The sequence below is a fragment of the Podarcis raffonei genome, chromosome 8 (genome assembly GCF_027172205.1).
Source record: "Podarcis raffonei isolate rPodRaf1 chromosome 8, rPodRaf1.pri, whole genome shotgun sequence".
NCBI lineage: Eukaryota > Metazoa > Chordata > Lepidosauria > Squamata > Lacertidae > Podarcis > Podarcis raffonei.
In genome coordinates, this window is record NC_070609.1 from 11186150 (window position 1) to 11202001 (window position 15852).

The 15852-nt window shown below is 50.0% G+C and overlaps 1 protein-coding gene across 1 annotated transcript in view; it reads right to left on the reverse strand.

Annotated features, from left to right (window-relative positions):
- Positions 1-14783, reverse strand: part of ATP1A3 (ATPase Na+/K+ transporting subunit alpha 3) — a 34120-nt gene extending 19337 nt beyond the window's left edge. The window contains exons 1-11 of the mRNA XM_053397887.1: positions 14538-14783; positions 7562-7690; positions 7284-7343; positions 6416-6619; positions 6177-6290; positions 5408-5542; positions 4400-4517; positions 3116-3384; positions 2717-2915; positions 2087-2196; positions 1377-1511 (exon numbers count right to left, since the gene is read on the reverse strand). Of these exons, the coding sequence (XP_053253862.1) occupies positions 1377-1511; positions 2087-2196; positions 2717-2915; positions 3116-3384; positions 4400-4517; positions 5408-5542; positions 6177-6290; positions 6416-6619; positions 7284-7343; positions 7562-7690; positions 14538-14543 (1479 nt within the window). The 5' untranslated portion in view covers positions 14544-14783. The remainder of the gene's footprint in view (positions 1-1376; positions 1512-2086; positions 2197-2716; positions 2916-3115; positions 3385-4399; positions 4518-5407; positions 5543-6176; positions 6291-6415; positions 6620-7283; positions 7344-7561; positions 7691-14537) is intronic.
- Positions 14784-15852: the final 1069 nt, after the last annotated feature.

The window sequence follows — 15852 nt, forward strand, 5'->3', positions numbered from 1 at the left end:
GATTTCCACCATTCATTTATATTTGGATACCATGACGGTCAATGGCCAAACTCAACTGATCTGGGTAAGCGAGGCTTACATGAAGCCCTACTGGGATGGCAGCCAACATGACGTAGGGCATCAGATTATGGTGATGGGCTGTTAGATGCATCACAGGGCGTAGCTGCTGGTTCCACTTTTGACTTGGGCAGAGACAGGCCTCAATTTACCTTCCTGGCTCCAGAGGGACTTGTTCAGTGAGGCCAATCATTCCGGACTGCTGGCCACAGGGAATCCTGACTAATCCTCTCCAGCTGTCGTTTAAAGAGGCAGGATTAAGGCTGATGGGCCTGAGAATCCTAGAATGGGGAACTGTATTGGGATCACTGACTCAGTCCTCTCCATGGGAACTGTGGAACACAATTTAGTGGCTAGAACCAGACCCAGGATGGGATTCTCACTCCCCGTTGCAGAGGAGTGTCAGGTTTCTTGGAGTGTCACCACAGGTTTTTAAGATCTCGGAGGGGTGAGGTGGGGTGGGGCAGTTCTGCTGAGCTGGAAGATACATATGTCAACCACAGCTATGTGATCACTCCTGGGGGGCAGGAGAGGAGACTTCCTCCCTTCGGCTGAGGAGGAGCCAGAGTTATAATTTCTGGCAAAGTCCTGTGTGTTTACGCAGCTCCCTTTCCACAAGCTAAGATCTGATCGTCGTTCTCACTGATAGATCCTGTGTTCACCGGCTTCAATATCACATGGCCACGGCCTTGCCACAAACGAGAAGGTTATAGAATGTTATTGTATTTGACTTAATAGTTTTTGGATTGTTATGAAAAGTGAAGGTCTGTTTTGCAATGTCACGAGACAATTTTGAACATGAGCAAAGACAAAAGGAAATGAGCCTGAGCCTGAGGGAAAGTATTATACCAGCCATTTTGGAGTGAGGTGAAAAGCTACGAAGGAAAATTCTAGAAGACAGGACCGTGGGAAGATGAAGTTCTAGGGCAGGCATAGGCAAACTTGGCCCGCCAAATGTTTTTGAGACTACATCCCTGACCATTGGTCCTGTTAGCTAGGAATGATGGGAGTTGTAGTCCCAAAACATCTGGAGGGCAGAATTTGCCTATGCCTGCTCTAGGGTGTGGATGACTTGCATTTATAGATGAATAGGAAGAGAATATTGGGGAGAAGGTTCTAGCAAATGCCATCAAATCTTGAAGAGCAGCTGTGGAGTTTTATTAATGTTGCGGCTCCCCACTCAAGGAATACCACTGGCTTTTTCAAGCGCCCTGGTACAGGGAGAGATTCTGTTAATGTGGAATGTCACATTGCCCTGGACCTCTTAGCATAGTTGACACCATTTTGAAGGTTGACAGGGCCACCCTGAGACATTATACCTGGTATTTGTTGGTGGAGTTGAACGGGATCTCAGCCACTTTCTTGTTTTTCTCCCTCATCAGCTTGACGGATCCAGACGAGAGCTCAATGCACTTTAGCAGGGCGGACTCAGAAGCATCTCCTGCCACGTCACGCTGTGAAGAAATGGAGGCTCCTTTAAACCAGGGAGACGGCCATTTCCCTCTCTCACAGTGCACCCCTCATCTACCACATTCCTTTGCTTGGCAGAAGTCACAGCAATCTTTTGTAATCTCTTTCCCTCATGGCCACCCTCCATATCTCACACACTTCAGACTGTCAACCACGAATGATGCTATTTTCCGGAACAACCAAAGACATTTCTGTTCTGAAAAGCTTTCCTAGTAGAATGATCTCTGCCATGGGTGTCTGCTTTGTATTGTTTTTAAATTTATCTATCTGATGTTATTTTCTGTGTTGTTGTCGAATCTCGTACATCACCTTAAGACGTGTGTGGAAGCTGATACATAATAGTAGAATTAATTATTATTAATTACTATTATTATCACTCAAGTAAGGAGATGAGAGAAATGAGGGCACCCACCTTTAAACCTAACTACACCAAGGGCATCTTGGTCTGAAATAATATTCAGCATAGGTCCAAGTGCCACCCCAATACCTGACTTTTCACCTCCCAGTTGAGACCCAACTATGGTGTCCTTCACATTCTCTCACGGTGTCTTGCTCTCACCTTGAGGATGGGCACATTTTCCTGACCTCCCTTGAAGACAGCTCGGTTGCAAAGCCCTGCAATGTGGGACAAAGCCACCCAGGTGGCAGAACTCTTGTCGAAGGCCGTGCCTACAAAGAAGGGGAAGTCAGGTGAAAGGACTGAACAGCCACGTTCTAAGCTGAGGGAGAAATGGAACTGGGCTGTAGAACCAAGGCCGCATCCACTCCATTAAAATACTACGATGCTACTTCAACAGTCATGATTTACCCCAAAGAATTCTGTTAAGGGCGCTGAGAGTTGTTAGGACACCCCATATTCCCCTCACGGAGCTACAGAATTAACAGTCAATCCCTCTTCACAGGAAACTCTGGGAATCATAGCTCTGTGAGGCTCTCCTAACTCTTAGCACCCACAACAAAACACAGTTCCCAGAATTCTTTGGGGAATGACTGTGAAAGCAGCATTCACAGCCTTTTAAATTTATGGTGCGGATGTGGCCTGAGAGGAACTGGAGAATGGGGTGAGGAGAAAAATCTAGAGAGACAGGAGCTGCCCCATTTCACAATGCCTCACACAAGATGCATCACGCCAACATCTCATCGCACTTCCCACCCCAAAACCAACAAGGGGTACCCTTCTTGCCCTCACCAGACTGGTCCTCAGTAGTATCAGCCTCGTGGATCTGGTTGTCGAACCACATGTGGGCAACGGTCATACGGTTCTGAGTCAGGGTCCCTGTTTTGTCTGAGCAGATGGTGGAGGTGGAGCCCAGGGTCTCGACGGCCTCCAAGTTCTTCACCAAACAATTCTTGCGGGCCATGCGTTTGGCTGTCAAGGTCAGACATACCTTGAGGGGAGAAACACGAGTCAGAGGTGGTCAAACCACTTTGATTTAAACATACTAGGGCAAGCTGGAGGTAGGGATTTGCTATTTTGCGTGAACTTAAAATGCCACCCCTTGCCAGATCTCTCTCCCCACAAGATTTCCATCTGCAGGCCTAGATTGCCTTCTCCGTACTGCTTCATTTACAGCCCCGAGTTACTTACGGTGACTGTAGCCAGGAGCCCCTCGGGGACGTTGGCCACAATGATGCCAATGAGGAAAATCACAGCTTCCAGCCAGGTGTAGCCCAGAATCAGAGAGAGGACGAAGAAGGAAACCCCCAAAAAGACAGCCACGCCGGTGATCAGCTGGATGAAGTGCTCAATCTCCCTTGCAATGGGGGTCTTGCCAACTTCCAAGCCCGAGGCGAGTGTGGCAATTCGGCCCATCACGGTGCGGTCCCCTGTGGCGATGACAACCCCGCGTGCCGTGCCTGGTGAGATGAGAGACAACTCGATGGGCACCACGGATTCCTACCAGGTTTCTGCCACTTTAATAGTTGTTACCACCAACACCAACACCCCGAAAAAGAATCTTGAGAACTGTTGTTAGGCAGGAGAGAGTGAGTTAATTGGTTAGGACAAAAAAATCATACCCTGCTCGATTGTTAAAAAAACACACAACCCTACCGCAAAACAGTTTCCAGAAAGTTGAAACAAGAAAAAATTGCAGCTCTACTTTAAACTGTACCAAAGTTAAAATTCTAAAACACATTAAAATGGCCTCTACCTACTAAGCATCTGGCCAGGCTTGTCTAAACAAGACCGCTTTTAGCAGGCGCCCAAAAGAGTTCTGTGAAGACGCCTGGTTGATCTCAGTGGGCAAGGAGTTCCCAAGGTTAGGTGCTGCCACATTCAGCGATCAAATGCGGAAGGGGTCAAATGTGGCAGCTGTCGTAGTGCCCATTTCGCCGATCAAAGCAGCTGATTTGGGTTCATGCAGCGCAAGGCGATCTCATAGGTAAACTGGTCCCAAGTGGTATCTGAAGAAGTGTGCATGCACACGAAAGCTCATACCAAGAACTAACTTAGTTGGTCTTTAAGGTGCTACTGGAAGGAAAAAAAAATTTTGTTTTGACTATGGCAGACCAACATGGCTACCTTTCTGTAACTGGTCCCAAGTTGTTAAGGACTCCATATACCAACACCTTGAACTTGGCCCAGTAGCAGATGGGCAACCAGTTTTCAGATCTCAGAGCACAGGTGTTCTATGCTGACAAGGTCTCATTCCCGCCAGCAACCGTACTGTTAAAAATCCCTATTTCCCCTTGCAGAACTACAGTTCCCAAGGTTCCTTGGAGAAAAGGAGGGGCCATTAAGCTAATTGAGGTCTATTGATGTGGACAGGCCCTCCATCATAGCAATGCGACCCTGTGCGGGTTTCTCCCAGGCTCTTCTCCAAATGCTTCCTATACACACTCACATCCGCAGATAAAACTCTGGCTGTACCTTCTACACAGTTGGTAGAGAAGAAAGTGATGTTCCTAGTCTCCAGAGGGTTGTCATGGGTGCAATCAGGAGATCGCGTCTGTGGCTCTGATTCACCAGTCAATGAGGAGTTGTCCACCTGGAGAGAAAACACTGCACATTTAGTTCCTTTTCCCCCTAAGGAAGTTCTAAAAATTCAGTTCTAACTTCGATGTGGAAATTCACATGTTAGATTTCCAAATTCTCAAAGGTGGTATGTAATAAATTCAAGGCTCTCAAAGTCTGACCTTCAAGATTAAGTTTAAGTTTTGGCTCTGAAGCACAGCTGCTTCATATATTATGAAATTCCGGCAAAGGTAAAGCCCAACGCATTGTGAAGTTCTCATGTTAAAAAAACAAAACCCAAACAAACCAAAAACCTTCCCTTCATGGTTTTAGGGTAGCAATGTGGATTAAGCAATATTGGCTCAAAATATGTGCCACTGACTAAAGCAGGTTGCAGATTTTTTCTAAATAAATAATTTTTACAGCAAATACATATGCAAACTAAGATGAGCCACAGTTGTTTTAGATCAGGCACCCCCAAACTCAGCCCTCCAGTTGTTTTGGGACTACAGTTCCCATCATCCCTGACCACTGGTCCTGTTAGCTAGGGATGATGGGAGTTGTAGTCCCAAAACATCTGGAGGGCTGAGTTTCGGGATGCCTGCTTTAGATAGTCCCCTTAGGGAGGGAGAAAAGGGGATTCTTCTTTAAGAGGATGCTTTATGCATTACCTAAAATAATGCACTTTTCTTTAGAACCATTTGAGTTTTCTTTTTCTTTTTCTTCATGCGTATCTAGGCTCATTGAATTAATTCATTGACTAGGCTGTTAAATGGACCAGCACAGCTCTCACTGGAAGAACAGGGCAATGTTTGGTTCAGAATGGGAGAAAACCAATGGCAAAAGACACCGTGACGATGGTCCTGGATGCCTGTTGAGAAGCAGAGGGCTGGAGACACTGGTGCGGAGGGGGGCAGATCTCACCTTACAGCCATGAGCCGAGATGATCCTGAGATCCGCCGGGACCCTGTCTCCCCCTTTCACCTCTACCAGATCGCCAACCACCACGTCTTCAGCATTCAGCTGCATCTTCTCGCCTTCCCGGATGACCAGGGCTTGCTGCAGGGTGAGAGAGGCAGGCTCAGGTAGCTAGGCAGACATTCTGGGTTCTCGGCTACTGGCACACAGATCCCCTAAAACACATCACCTTAGAGCATCGTCTCCAAGAGAGATGGAAGTAATAGGGTTATCACTCATCTTGTTAAGACTCATCACACACGTAGCAACACTTCCAACCTGTGAAGGATCCCGCCTATACCAACAGTACCAGTCAGGAGTGGATCATTAATGTGCCATTTTATTCACACTGGGGCAGGGTTGTTTTTGTACTTCTCTTCCCATTTCACAGGTGGGAGACCCAATGTCCAAAATGCAGGTGTATCTTGTAGTTCATTGTGAGATATTGCTATCACTACTTGACATAGACAAAGTGGAATCTGGTGGGCCATGGCTAAGCCTGATGGGACAGGTGGGGCGGAGCCAGGATGGAACCCTAGAGTGTATAGGCTGGAGCCATCACTGCAGCTGGAAGTTCATGCATCAATCCTGGCAAAATCTCATGGGCCATGGGCAAAGTTTGGAGTTCAGTTGGAGAGGGGGTTTCGCACCCTGCTATTGGTTACCTGTTGGTAGGACTCAGTTTTACAGGATGGGCCCATGCAATTCACTCAACTCTTTGTTCCTCCTCTCATACCTGGGGCACCATGTTCTTGAACGACTCCATGATCTTAGAACTTTTGGCTTCTTGGTAGTAGGAGAAGCAGCCGGTGATGATGACGACAGCAGCCAAGACGATACCCAGGTACAGCTGTACATGGGCAGAAACAGGACGTTGGCATGTCAGAAGCTGAATGAGGTCCCATCCCCTCTGCCTTGCCTCCCTGCCCCTACTCAGAGAGATGGTGCCCCAGATGCCATTCCCCCAGAACTTACATTGTCTCCCGCTGGGTCGTCTTCAGTTCCTGCCTGGATGCCGTAGGCCAAGAAGCAGAGGATGGCACCAATCCACAAGAGGATGGAGAAACCCCCAAAGAGCTGGCGGCAAAACTTCACCCATTCGGGAGTGGTGGGGGGCGGGGTGAGTGCATTGGGGCCATCTCGGGCCAAGATCTCTTGGGCTTTGCTGTGGGTCAGACCCTGAGAGGCGGAGACAGACAAAATAAATACACCCATGCCCTGCTGAGCTATCCCCACTTCCCTTGAGGACAGGTGTCGCTGATTCCCCATCCGCTGCACACCCACCATCAATTTAAAGCACATGACTTCCCTCCGGAGAATCCTGGTAATTGTAGTTTGTTAAGGTTACTGGGAATTATAGCTCTGTGGGGTGTAAACTACAGTTCCCAGGGTTCTTTGGGAGAAGCCATGTGCCTAAAGGCATCCTTTTTCTTGTCTTCATTCTGCTTCCCATACTTATACATCAAGTTCTGCTTCAGAGGCTGCAGCACCTCTGAAATTATTAGCTATTGAAAAATTGACTATTGTTATTGGCTGTTGATTGGCTATTGTCTGCAGGTGATTGATTGATTGACTGGATGATTGATAAAGCACCTAATACTGCTCTGTTCATCCCGCCCCCTCAATTCTATCTAGAAAATAAAGATCATCTCCCACAAACCTGCAGGGTCATTCTGTTCCACATAGCTAGCTACTGCCCAGCTCCCTTGCTGGCCACCTCTGCCAGCCAGCTGTTTCCCCCACATCAATACCCCACTAGCCAGGAGGCAGCACTCGCCAACCCAACCGTTAAGGAAGCAAAGTTGAGCATCACGCCTTGGATGAAATCCATGGCTTCCTTCACCTGCACACAGTCTGTGTTGTATTTCCGGCACACTTCTTCAATGGACATTTTATGCTCGGTCTGAAAAACACCAGAGAGAGAGAGAGAGAGAGAATTAGGTGGTGTCTCCACTGACTGCCCCAGATCTTCTGCCCCACAAAAGTCCTCCCTACTGCTGCGATGTTAAATGCCCCAACCTCCTCTGCAGCACCATCTACTGGTCAAGAGCAGGCCACACACATTCCTACATCTGCGCTGCCTCCCCAGCCTCCCCACGCTGTGCCAGACCATCAACTTACCATCGCCACCTCCTTCTTAAGATCATCCAGATCTCGGATCTTCTGCTGTGCTTTGCTCTTCTTCGGGGAAGAGTTCTCATCATGCTTGTCTTGCGTGGTTGCCACGCGGTAGCTATCTGAGCGGCCGTACTATTTGAGGGAAGAGAGGAAACAGAGACAAGGGGGTGAAATGCCACGCGCTAGAATGCCAGCCCCTAAACCAACACCGTTATCGGTGCAATCGTTTCACGTAGACCACAGTGCAGAAGCATCCCACCCCCAGCTATTTGTGTATGGAAGCAGCTCCCATTAGCACCCAAAGGTTCAAGAGTCCTTATCATCAAAAGAAACTTCTCCTGTGCTCCATCACAACCACTCAGACCAGCCAATAAATCTCTCCTGGGTATATGTTAGGATGGGGGACCTGTGACTTTCCAGTTGTAGGTTTGGCTACAATTCCCATCTTCTTCCCTGACCACTGACCATGCCATAGGCTCCCTGTTATATATGAAGAGTCCATAGAACAACAAGGTATTCTGCCGCAAGACCTAATTCACACAGAGCATAATTGGTTTATGGAACACAGTAATCTCCACTATCTTGAACAGAAGGATTAGAGAAATTCACAGAGAACTATCGGGGCCTATTAGCACTGGCAGATAAATGGAACTTCGGTGTTCAGGAACAGTATATCTCCGATTCTCAAATACCAGAGCTAAACAATAAGCTATCATCTTCATGCTTTGCTTGTGAGCTTTAAGGAACATTTGTTGGATCAAAATGCTGGATTAGCCGGCTCCCACGGTCTGCTCCAGCAACGCAATTCTTCACGGGCTTAAGCAGACATTGGCCTAAAACAATTAATACTATATTTTTATCTTTGTCCTTTGTTTAATCCACTTACTGGTTTTTATTGGGTTGCGGTTTTAGTGTTGTTGTCTCTCTAGAAATTCAACTAACTAAATGAAGCCGTTCCTTCTTCCTCTTTTAATTTGTGGCTTTCTCTCTCCCCCCCCCCCCCCGGGAAATGATGAGACATTTTGATTGCCATAGTTTTGCCACCAGAAGATGGAAGAAGCCCTGCAGTACTCCTGTAAGGGAAGTAGGAGACCCGGAAGAGGTGACATCTTGCTAAGGAGCTGGCTAAGGCAAAGCTCAGTGGCAGAGTATGTGCTTGGCATGCAGAAGGTTCCATGGTTAGTTCCTGGCACCTCCAGTTAAAGGTTATCTCAGGACAAAGAGCTGGGGAAGCCCTCTGCTTCAGACAATGCTAGGCTGGATGAACTGACCCAGAATGATGCTGCTTTGCCTGCTGATAAACTGTAACTGCATCTACAACTGCATTTGATGAGCGTTGAGCCCTTTGGCCCTCCAGGATCCACATACGCACTGCTGTGCATCATGCCGATCTGCGCAATCAGAGCTGCGCATGCGTTCCTGCTCAGGGGTTAGTCTGTGCTTTCTGAGGGCAAACCGTTGAGCCCTGCACACATGGTCTCAAAGATGGTGTCAGAATTCGCACCCGTGTTAGGTGCCTTGGTAACTGCACACAATGTAACCTGCTGCATGCCAGGTTTCGAACCCAGTGTATCAGAGGAGCCTGTTTCCATGCATGCATTTCTGGGGGTGCACATGATCAGAGCATCACGTGCTTGTCTGATGCTGCTGTCATGCAAGGACTATGGCAATGAGCTGTGAGATGGAAAGATCTCAGCTACTGAACTCACTGGGTACTCTTGGGCAAGACACGTGCTCTCAACCTCTCAGATCTTCGACTAGCCTGCCTTACAGAATACAGAGGAGCATAACTGAAATATTATATGCAGAGTGCTTTGAACACTTGAGAAAGATGCACTTTTTCAAAGGTTTAATTCATGGTAAGCCTTAACTGCAGAACCTGTGCACCTTGTCATACATGCACGACAGTGCTTTTTTTATATAGAAAAAGAGGTGCAAGAACTCCCACTCTTTTTTTGACGGACAACCCAGATGTCAAGATTTTTAGGGGGGAGCTCCACCTGATCGCCCCACCACTGGCATCGCTGCAGCCACATTACATTGCCTCTGTCACACAGTGCCAATATACAGCTTCTGGTATGCTACAAAGAGGTGGCAGAACAGAGTTCTGGCTTAATAAAAGCCCTGGTGCACCTCTGGAACAGGCGCAGTACTGGGTGCTTCTGAGCATGCACAAAGCACCTTTCCTTCTTCACTGGGGAATAGAAACTAATGCACATGGATTTTGGGAGCAACAAGAAGAGCTTGAGGCCTAAGGTCTCTTCCTACAGAAATATCCTATCCTTTCAATATCTTCAGCAAACAGAATTGGTAGTTGCCAGGGAGTTCCCCACACGAGGGCATTGCTAGCAGGTTGAGATTTGTGAGATCTCCTATTCCGCCCTTTGCTTCTTGTCTATGCCCTTGACCCATCTGAGACAGAACTTCATCTGGCCAAGGGAAGGAAAGCGACCTGCAGTTGTGTGCAGACTGTACTTTTGCCCCCTGACACTCTTTTGACCAAAGTTCTTCTGCCCACCTGCATTCTTCAGTGAAGCAGGTTTTGTAGGATTCCCCATTTCAAAAAACCTGCAGAACCTGTTTGACTCTGCACCATGGCAGGACAGGGTGGTGATGGAGTCTGGCCACCACAAGCAACAGTGGTGGTCCCATCGTTCCACCTTACACATCTCTGAAAACTTCTATCCGAACGCAGCTCCAAACTGTCTTCCTTCTCCAGGCCCAATCCTAGAAGATGATTCACTAAGAACTGAACAGGGTGAGAGAAAAGGTGTGTGCTTTCTGAAAAAGGGAGGGGAATCTATAGGCTTGTGATGCAGTTTCATCTCTAAAGTCTGGCCTGGCCATTATCCACATGCAGGGAATAAATGTGCTCCTAAGGCCCAAGGAGGATATTCCATGACCTTGACTGACTTTGAGATGCCCTTTGCCAGAAGTGCTGATGAGCAAAAAGCTTGGGCCTTGATTTGTGACTGAGAGTGGGGTTGTCCTCCTGCCGGTCATCAGATGACCGTTCGGGGTGAGGGAACCTCAACAGACGTCCTCATTCACCCATGTCCCTGTCAGAACACCCATTGCAATTCAAAGCGTTGGCAGAAAGCTGAGATGTTTGGAAAGAGCGGTATACAACCTGAGAGCAGAGTATATGAAGCATGCACACCCTTAGACATGCTAATCAGAATACATGCACATGTAGAATCCTCCCCCCCCCCACACACACAAAATGGCGAGGCTGACATTTACAGATATTCACATGTACTGAGGCCCCAAACCACCAAGGACCAAGGCAGGCATGCGATACACTTAGAAGCCCACAGAAGTCTCTCTTTTGCATGTGCAACCATGAACAAAATATGCACAGAATCACAGAGAAAGAAAAAGAATGCACTCTGCATGCTATCCGAACCACCAACACCCCAATGCTTTTCCAATGTGCTTTCCTTCCCAGTATGCAGATATATGCTGTTGCATATACATGTCCATTTCCGGACTAGTTGTGTGCATGAGAGTGGCACACACTGATGTCTACAGTGAAGAATACTGCAGTCTCACACAAGGTGTTTTTCCCCCCTCTAAGAGACCTGGAAAGCAGTTGGTGGGGCATGTGGTTAGAATGCAATACTGTATTCCCCAAGCAAAATGTCCCAACTCTTTGATAAGCTCAATGGTTGAGAAAGGAGAGTTTATAAGCTCCCACAGTTGCCCCTTTGGGGGTTTTTTTGGGGGGGCGGGGATGTGGCATACTGCAGTACAGAGAAGAGGAACCCATCCTTCCTTCTATAACGCTAGTTATAAAAAGAGGATGTCCCTGTGGACCAAACCTGCTGATGTATTTCTGGGAGATGACTAAAGGCAATGGGTTACTCTGAGCTGGAGATGGGGGGCTTCTGTGGAGGGGCGTGCCTAGCTTGGGGGGAGGGTCTCTGGGCACCCGGAAAGGTGCCCGCCGGCCTCCCCAGCTCCATCAGGCCTGACCGCCACCCCCATATTCTGCGGCGCTGCGACGGAAGGAAGGGAGAAATCCCTGGCGTGGTGCCAGCGCTGCAGCAAGGCTCACCAGCCGCAGAGCCCTGTGCCAAGTGAGGAGGAGGAGGAGGAGGAGGAAGAGGCAGATGAAGAAGGGTTGCAAATGCAAATCCCCCGCCAAAGGGACAAGACACCTTCCGCACCCTCTGGCTGCCTTTGCAGGGCTCCGGAATAAATTCCTGGGGAGGGAGCGACTGGGTCAGGTGACCCAGGCAAGAGGAGGCAGAGGGGGGGAGAGGCTGGCCTGGGGAGGAAGGGGGAAGAAAGAGGGTGTCTCTTCCCTATAAAAATCAGAGGGAATACATTGGTCTGGCTTGGGAATCCCTTTCTCCCTAGGCCCTGAAACTCCCATAGCCAAGAAATGAGGGGTGAGGAAGCAGATCTAGGGATCCAACTGCGTTTTCCTTTTCCTTTTCCAAGGCCCATAATATATTAAACAAGGCCTAGAATAACCCCCCCTCTCTCTGTCCAGCTTCTCTTTCTCCCAGTATTTCCTACCCACCACCCACCCCCACAAAAAAAACCCACCCTTCCTCTCTTTGCTGCAGAGAGACGCTGGCAACGAGAGCTTGCCTCTCCTTATCCGCAGACACCAAATATAGGAGCCTGTAAAGGGGACTGGAGGGAGCGAGGGCGGGGGGGGGGGACCTCATGTGGGAGGGGGGAGCAGAAGGGGAGGCTGAGCAGCCATCAATCCCTCCCCCTCGCTTTCTCTTCAGGGGGAAAAGAAAGCTTAATAATGGTGCGTCCCCAGCTAAAAAACCCCGTTCCCACTCGATGGTCCTATGCATTTCCCCCTCCCCATCCTGTCTCTCTCCCCCCCCCCCCGGTTCCACCCTTCCCCTTCCTGCTCTTTGCAAGGTTACAGCTGCTGCAATGGTGCCCTCTCTCTCCCCGTCTCTTTGATGTGCCCCCTCCCTCTTGCCAGAAAGGAAGGCGGATTAGCTGCTCTCTGCCCATATGCTTTCCCTCCTCCCTCCCCCCCCCCGCTCCCCGCAGCCACACACACATACACAGACAAGAGTGCTTGTCTTTTGGAAATCCGCGCCATCATTCCTCTGACCCCAGTCTGTTTCTTTCTCCTCTTGCATTCTCTCCCCAGCCCCCACCCCAGCCAAAGAGAGGGGCGTTTAATGCTATATTCCCCACTCTCCTCCCGCTGGGAACCATCAGGAATTTATTTGCGCGTAGAGAGGGAATCCTATCCCGTTTATGTCTCCCATTCCTGGTGATGATCGAGGCGCAAGGGATCTAGAAAGCACCCCAGCTCCGTTCCTCCGGCCTCCTCCGTTTCCAAACAACATCCCTTTGCTGGATGTTGCAAAGGCTAGGAAAGGTGGCGTTGCGGGGGGCGGCGAATATGGACAGGAAAGGTGACCTTCCTAAATTCATTTCTCTGTCACTGGACGTTCCTAGGACTGTATTGCTAAAGGACACCAAATGGGCAAAGTATATTTCTAGGTGGGTGAGAAATTTAAACAATAATAATAATAATAACAACAGCAGCATATGTTGATGATAGAAGTTCAGAAATAGGGGGACGGGTGGGGGTGAGTTTCTTGTTTGGGCCCCCCCTCTGGCGCCACCTACACAAAACGAGGGGGGCTGCTGCCTTCTGATGCCGCAGCCCCCACTAGCACCTGCCCCCCCGTCCAGAGAAGAGAACAGCTCCTGAATATCAATGAGGGGGGATAACAGCGCCCTCCTCTCGCCAGCACCGCCTTTGGGTGCCTGGCGATCATTTTCTGTGCTTTCCTTTTCTTCGCTCCATCTTTTTCCGTTCCTCTAAACCTGCCTCTCCTTTCCCCGTCTTCCTCTCCTTTGCTCATCATCTCTCATCCTCCATTCCTTCCTCTCTCCTCTCTCTCTCTCTTTCTCCCCCCACCTCCAGCCCAATGACTCATCCTTTCTCCTTCATCTCTCCATCCGGCGCTGACATCTTGTCACCCATGGGGAGGGAGAGATCTGCCTGCCATTTCCCTGCCAGCCCCTTTCCCTCCCTCTGCAAGGTTTTATCATCCCCTTCCGCCGCCCCCCACCAAGAAATCCAAGTCAAAAAAAGCGCCCCAAATTCCAGACACCCCTCTCCAAAAACATACACCCAAGGAAGGAGAGTCTCGGTTCCTAAGGCTTGAATCTCACATCATCATCATCACCAAATCATGAATCTCGCTGCGCGGACACCACTTTCCAATGGATGATAAGCTTTTTGTTTATCACAGCACAGCTAAAAATATGTCCTGAACTGTCAGGACGAGGTCCACACATCCCAGCGGATGCGGAGAAGGAAAGAGGGAGGGACGCAGGGGGAAAATGGTCTCGCAGTCCTCGCTGCCTCCAAGGACAGAGATGTGCTGCGTGTGAGCATGGAGCCGGCAGAGGGGAAAAGAAGGTGACCGGCAGGGTGGGGGCGGAGGGTGCTTCATACGGGTACCAGCTCCTCCGTTGCAGAGGGACACATGCGCTCCCCCCCCCCTGCGCAGACACATACAAATACATGCCGGGGCACACCGCACAAAATCATGATCCACAGCGATCCACGGGATTAAGGAGTCACACGGGCACCGTACACGAGTGCGCATAGACACATCTGCGCGGATCGCACAGACATTTCCCTGCTGTATATGTAAAGCGCAAGCGAGCAGAATTCGAGGTATGTGTCATCAGGAGGAGGGTGAGAGGGAGGCAAGCCAGCGGCAGATACAGGGATGGCGCGCGCGTGCGAGACAGAGATGCGGATGTACAGCGTCGTGCGCACGCGGCCACACGCGTGCATACAATGCGGGCACGGAGGCGTGTTTAGAAGCGCAAGTACGCAACACAAGGGCACAGCAAGGCTGCCCATCGGTATACACAGGTGCAATGATGCACAGAAACCCAAAGGTGTGCTGATCAGGGGGAATTGCTTCGCTACACAGAGAGAGACACAAAAAGAGAGAAATGCGCTACTTACCCCCATGTTGGCGGCTTGGGCGTCTCAGTCTGGATGACCCAGACTCTCCTGGGGGTGTCTAGCAGGCAGGCAGGCAGGCAGGAGGATGGATGGATGGATGGAATGGGAAAAAGAGAACGAAAGAGAAAGGGAGAGAGAAAGAGTGAGACAGACAGAGGGGAGAGGAGGGAGCTGCCTGCGCCCCAGCCAGGGATGCTGTGCCCACGGCTGCCAGGCGCGGAAGGACAGAACTCGACGCACTCCTGCCGCTGCTGTCTGAGCCGGGGCAGCACAACAGCCAATCAGCAGCTCCTCTCCCCCTCATGCACCCACCCCGACCCACCAGCAAGCCCCGCCCCTTTTACTGCAGAATTCACCTTGCCCAAGGTGGGGAGAGAAGGGGCAGGGGATCCCCCAAGCCTGGCCTGCACAATCTGCCCCAAACCAAACCGGTTGATGGGGACCCTCAAAATCAAAGCACACACACACAAATTATTGGGAATATGCCAAACTCTGCTGGATCGCAGTCTCCGGAGAATCCCACAGCCTCTCGGTTCACCACAGGCCTCCGTAGGCACACACTTCAAACCCCATCCAGCTGCCCCCCAAAGGCAAAGTGTCACCCCACCCCCCACAACACACCAAAACCACAACGCATCTTCTGAACTGCACAGAATACGGAGACCCACAAATGTGTCAATGTGCCAGTCCCTCAGAGGCAGCCGGAATCCCCAAACCCTTCTCAAAGCAGGTGACAAACATGTACCGGAGGCCTTTCATATCTGAGGGCTACTGCCAACCTGAAATGAGGACACCCCCCTCACCAGGACCGACGCCGCATTGCTCCACATCACCCCTCAGAAGCACAATTCGCCTCCCCAACCTGTACACACACCACACCCCATCAAAACAATGCACGATGTGCCGAAACATCCTAAGAACACACAATCGTGATCCCCAACACACTGTGTTCCCCTCTCTCCCAAACAAACCCTATGGGAGCCAGTGCCATTCAGATATATTTTCTGGGGAATAAACTCGAGGAGAAGGGAGGGAGGGAGGTCAAGGCTCAGTGGTTGAGCACATGCGTTGCCGGCCTGAAGGTCTCAGGTTCAATCCCTGGCCTCTCCAGTTAAAAGGATCAGGGAGCACGTGGGAGGAAAGCTCCTTCTCTTCTCCGGGAATCCTGGAGAGCCACTGCAGGTCAGATTAGGCAGCACACTGGGCTGGAGATACTATTCCTCTGATTTAGGATAGGGCAGCTATATAAATAAAACCAGTAACCCCTTCAGATATGGAGGTCACATCCAGACCATCCATTTAAACCACATTGCTC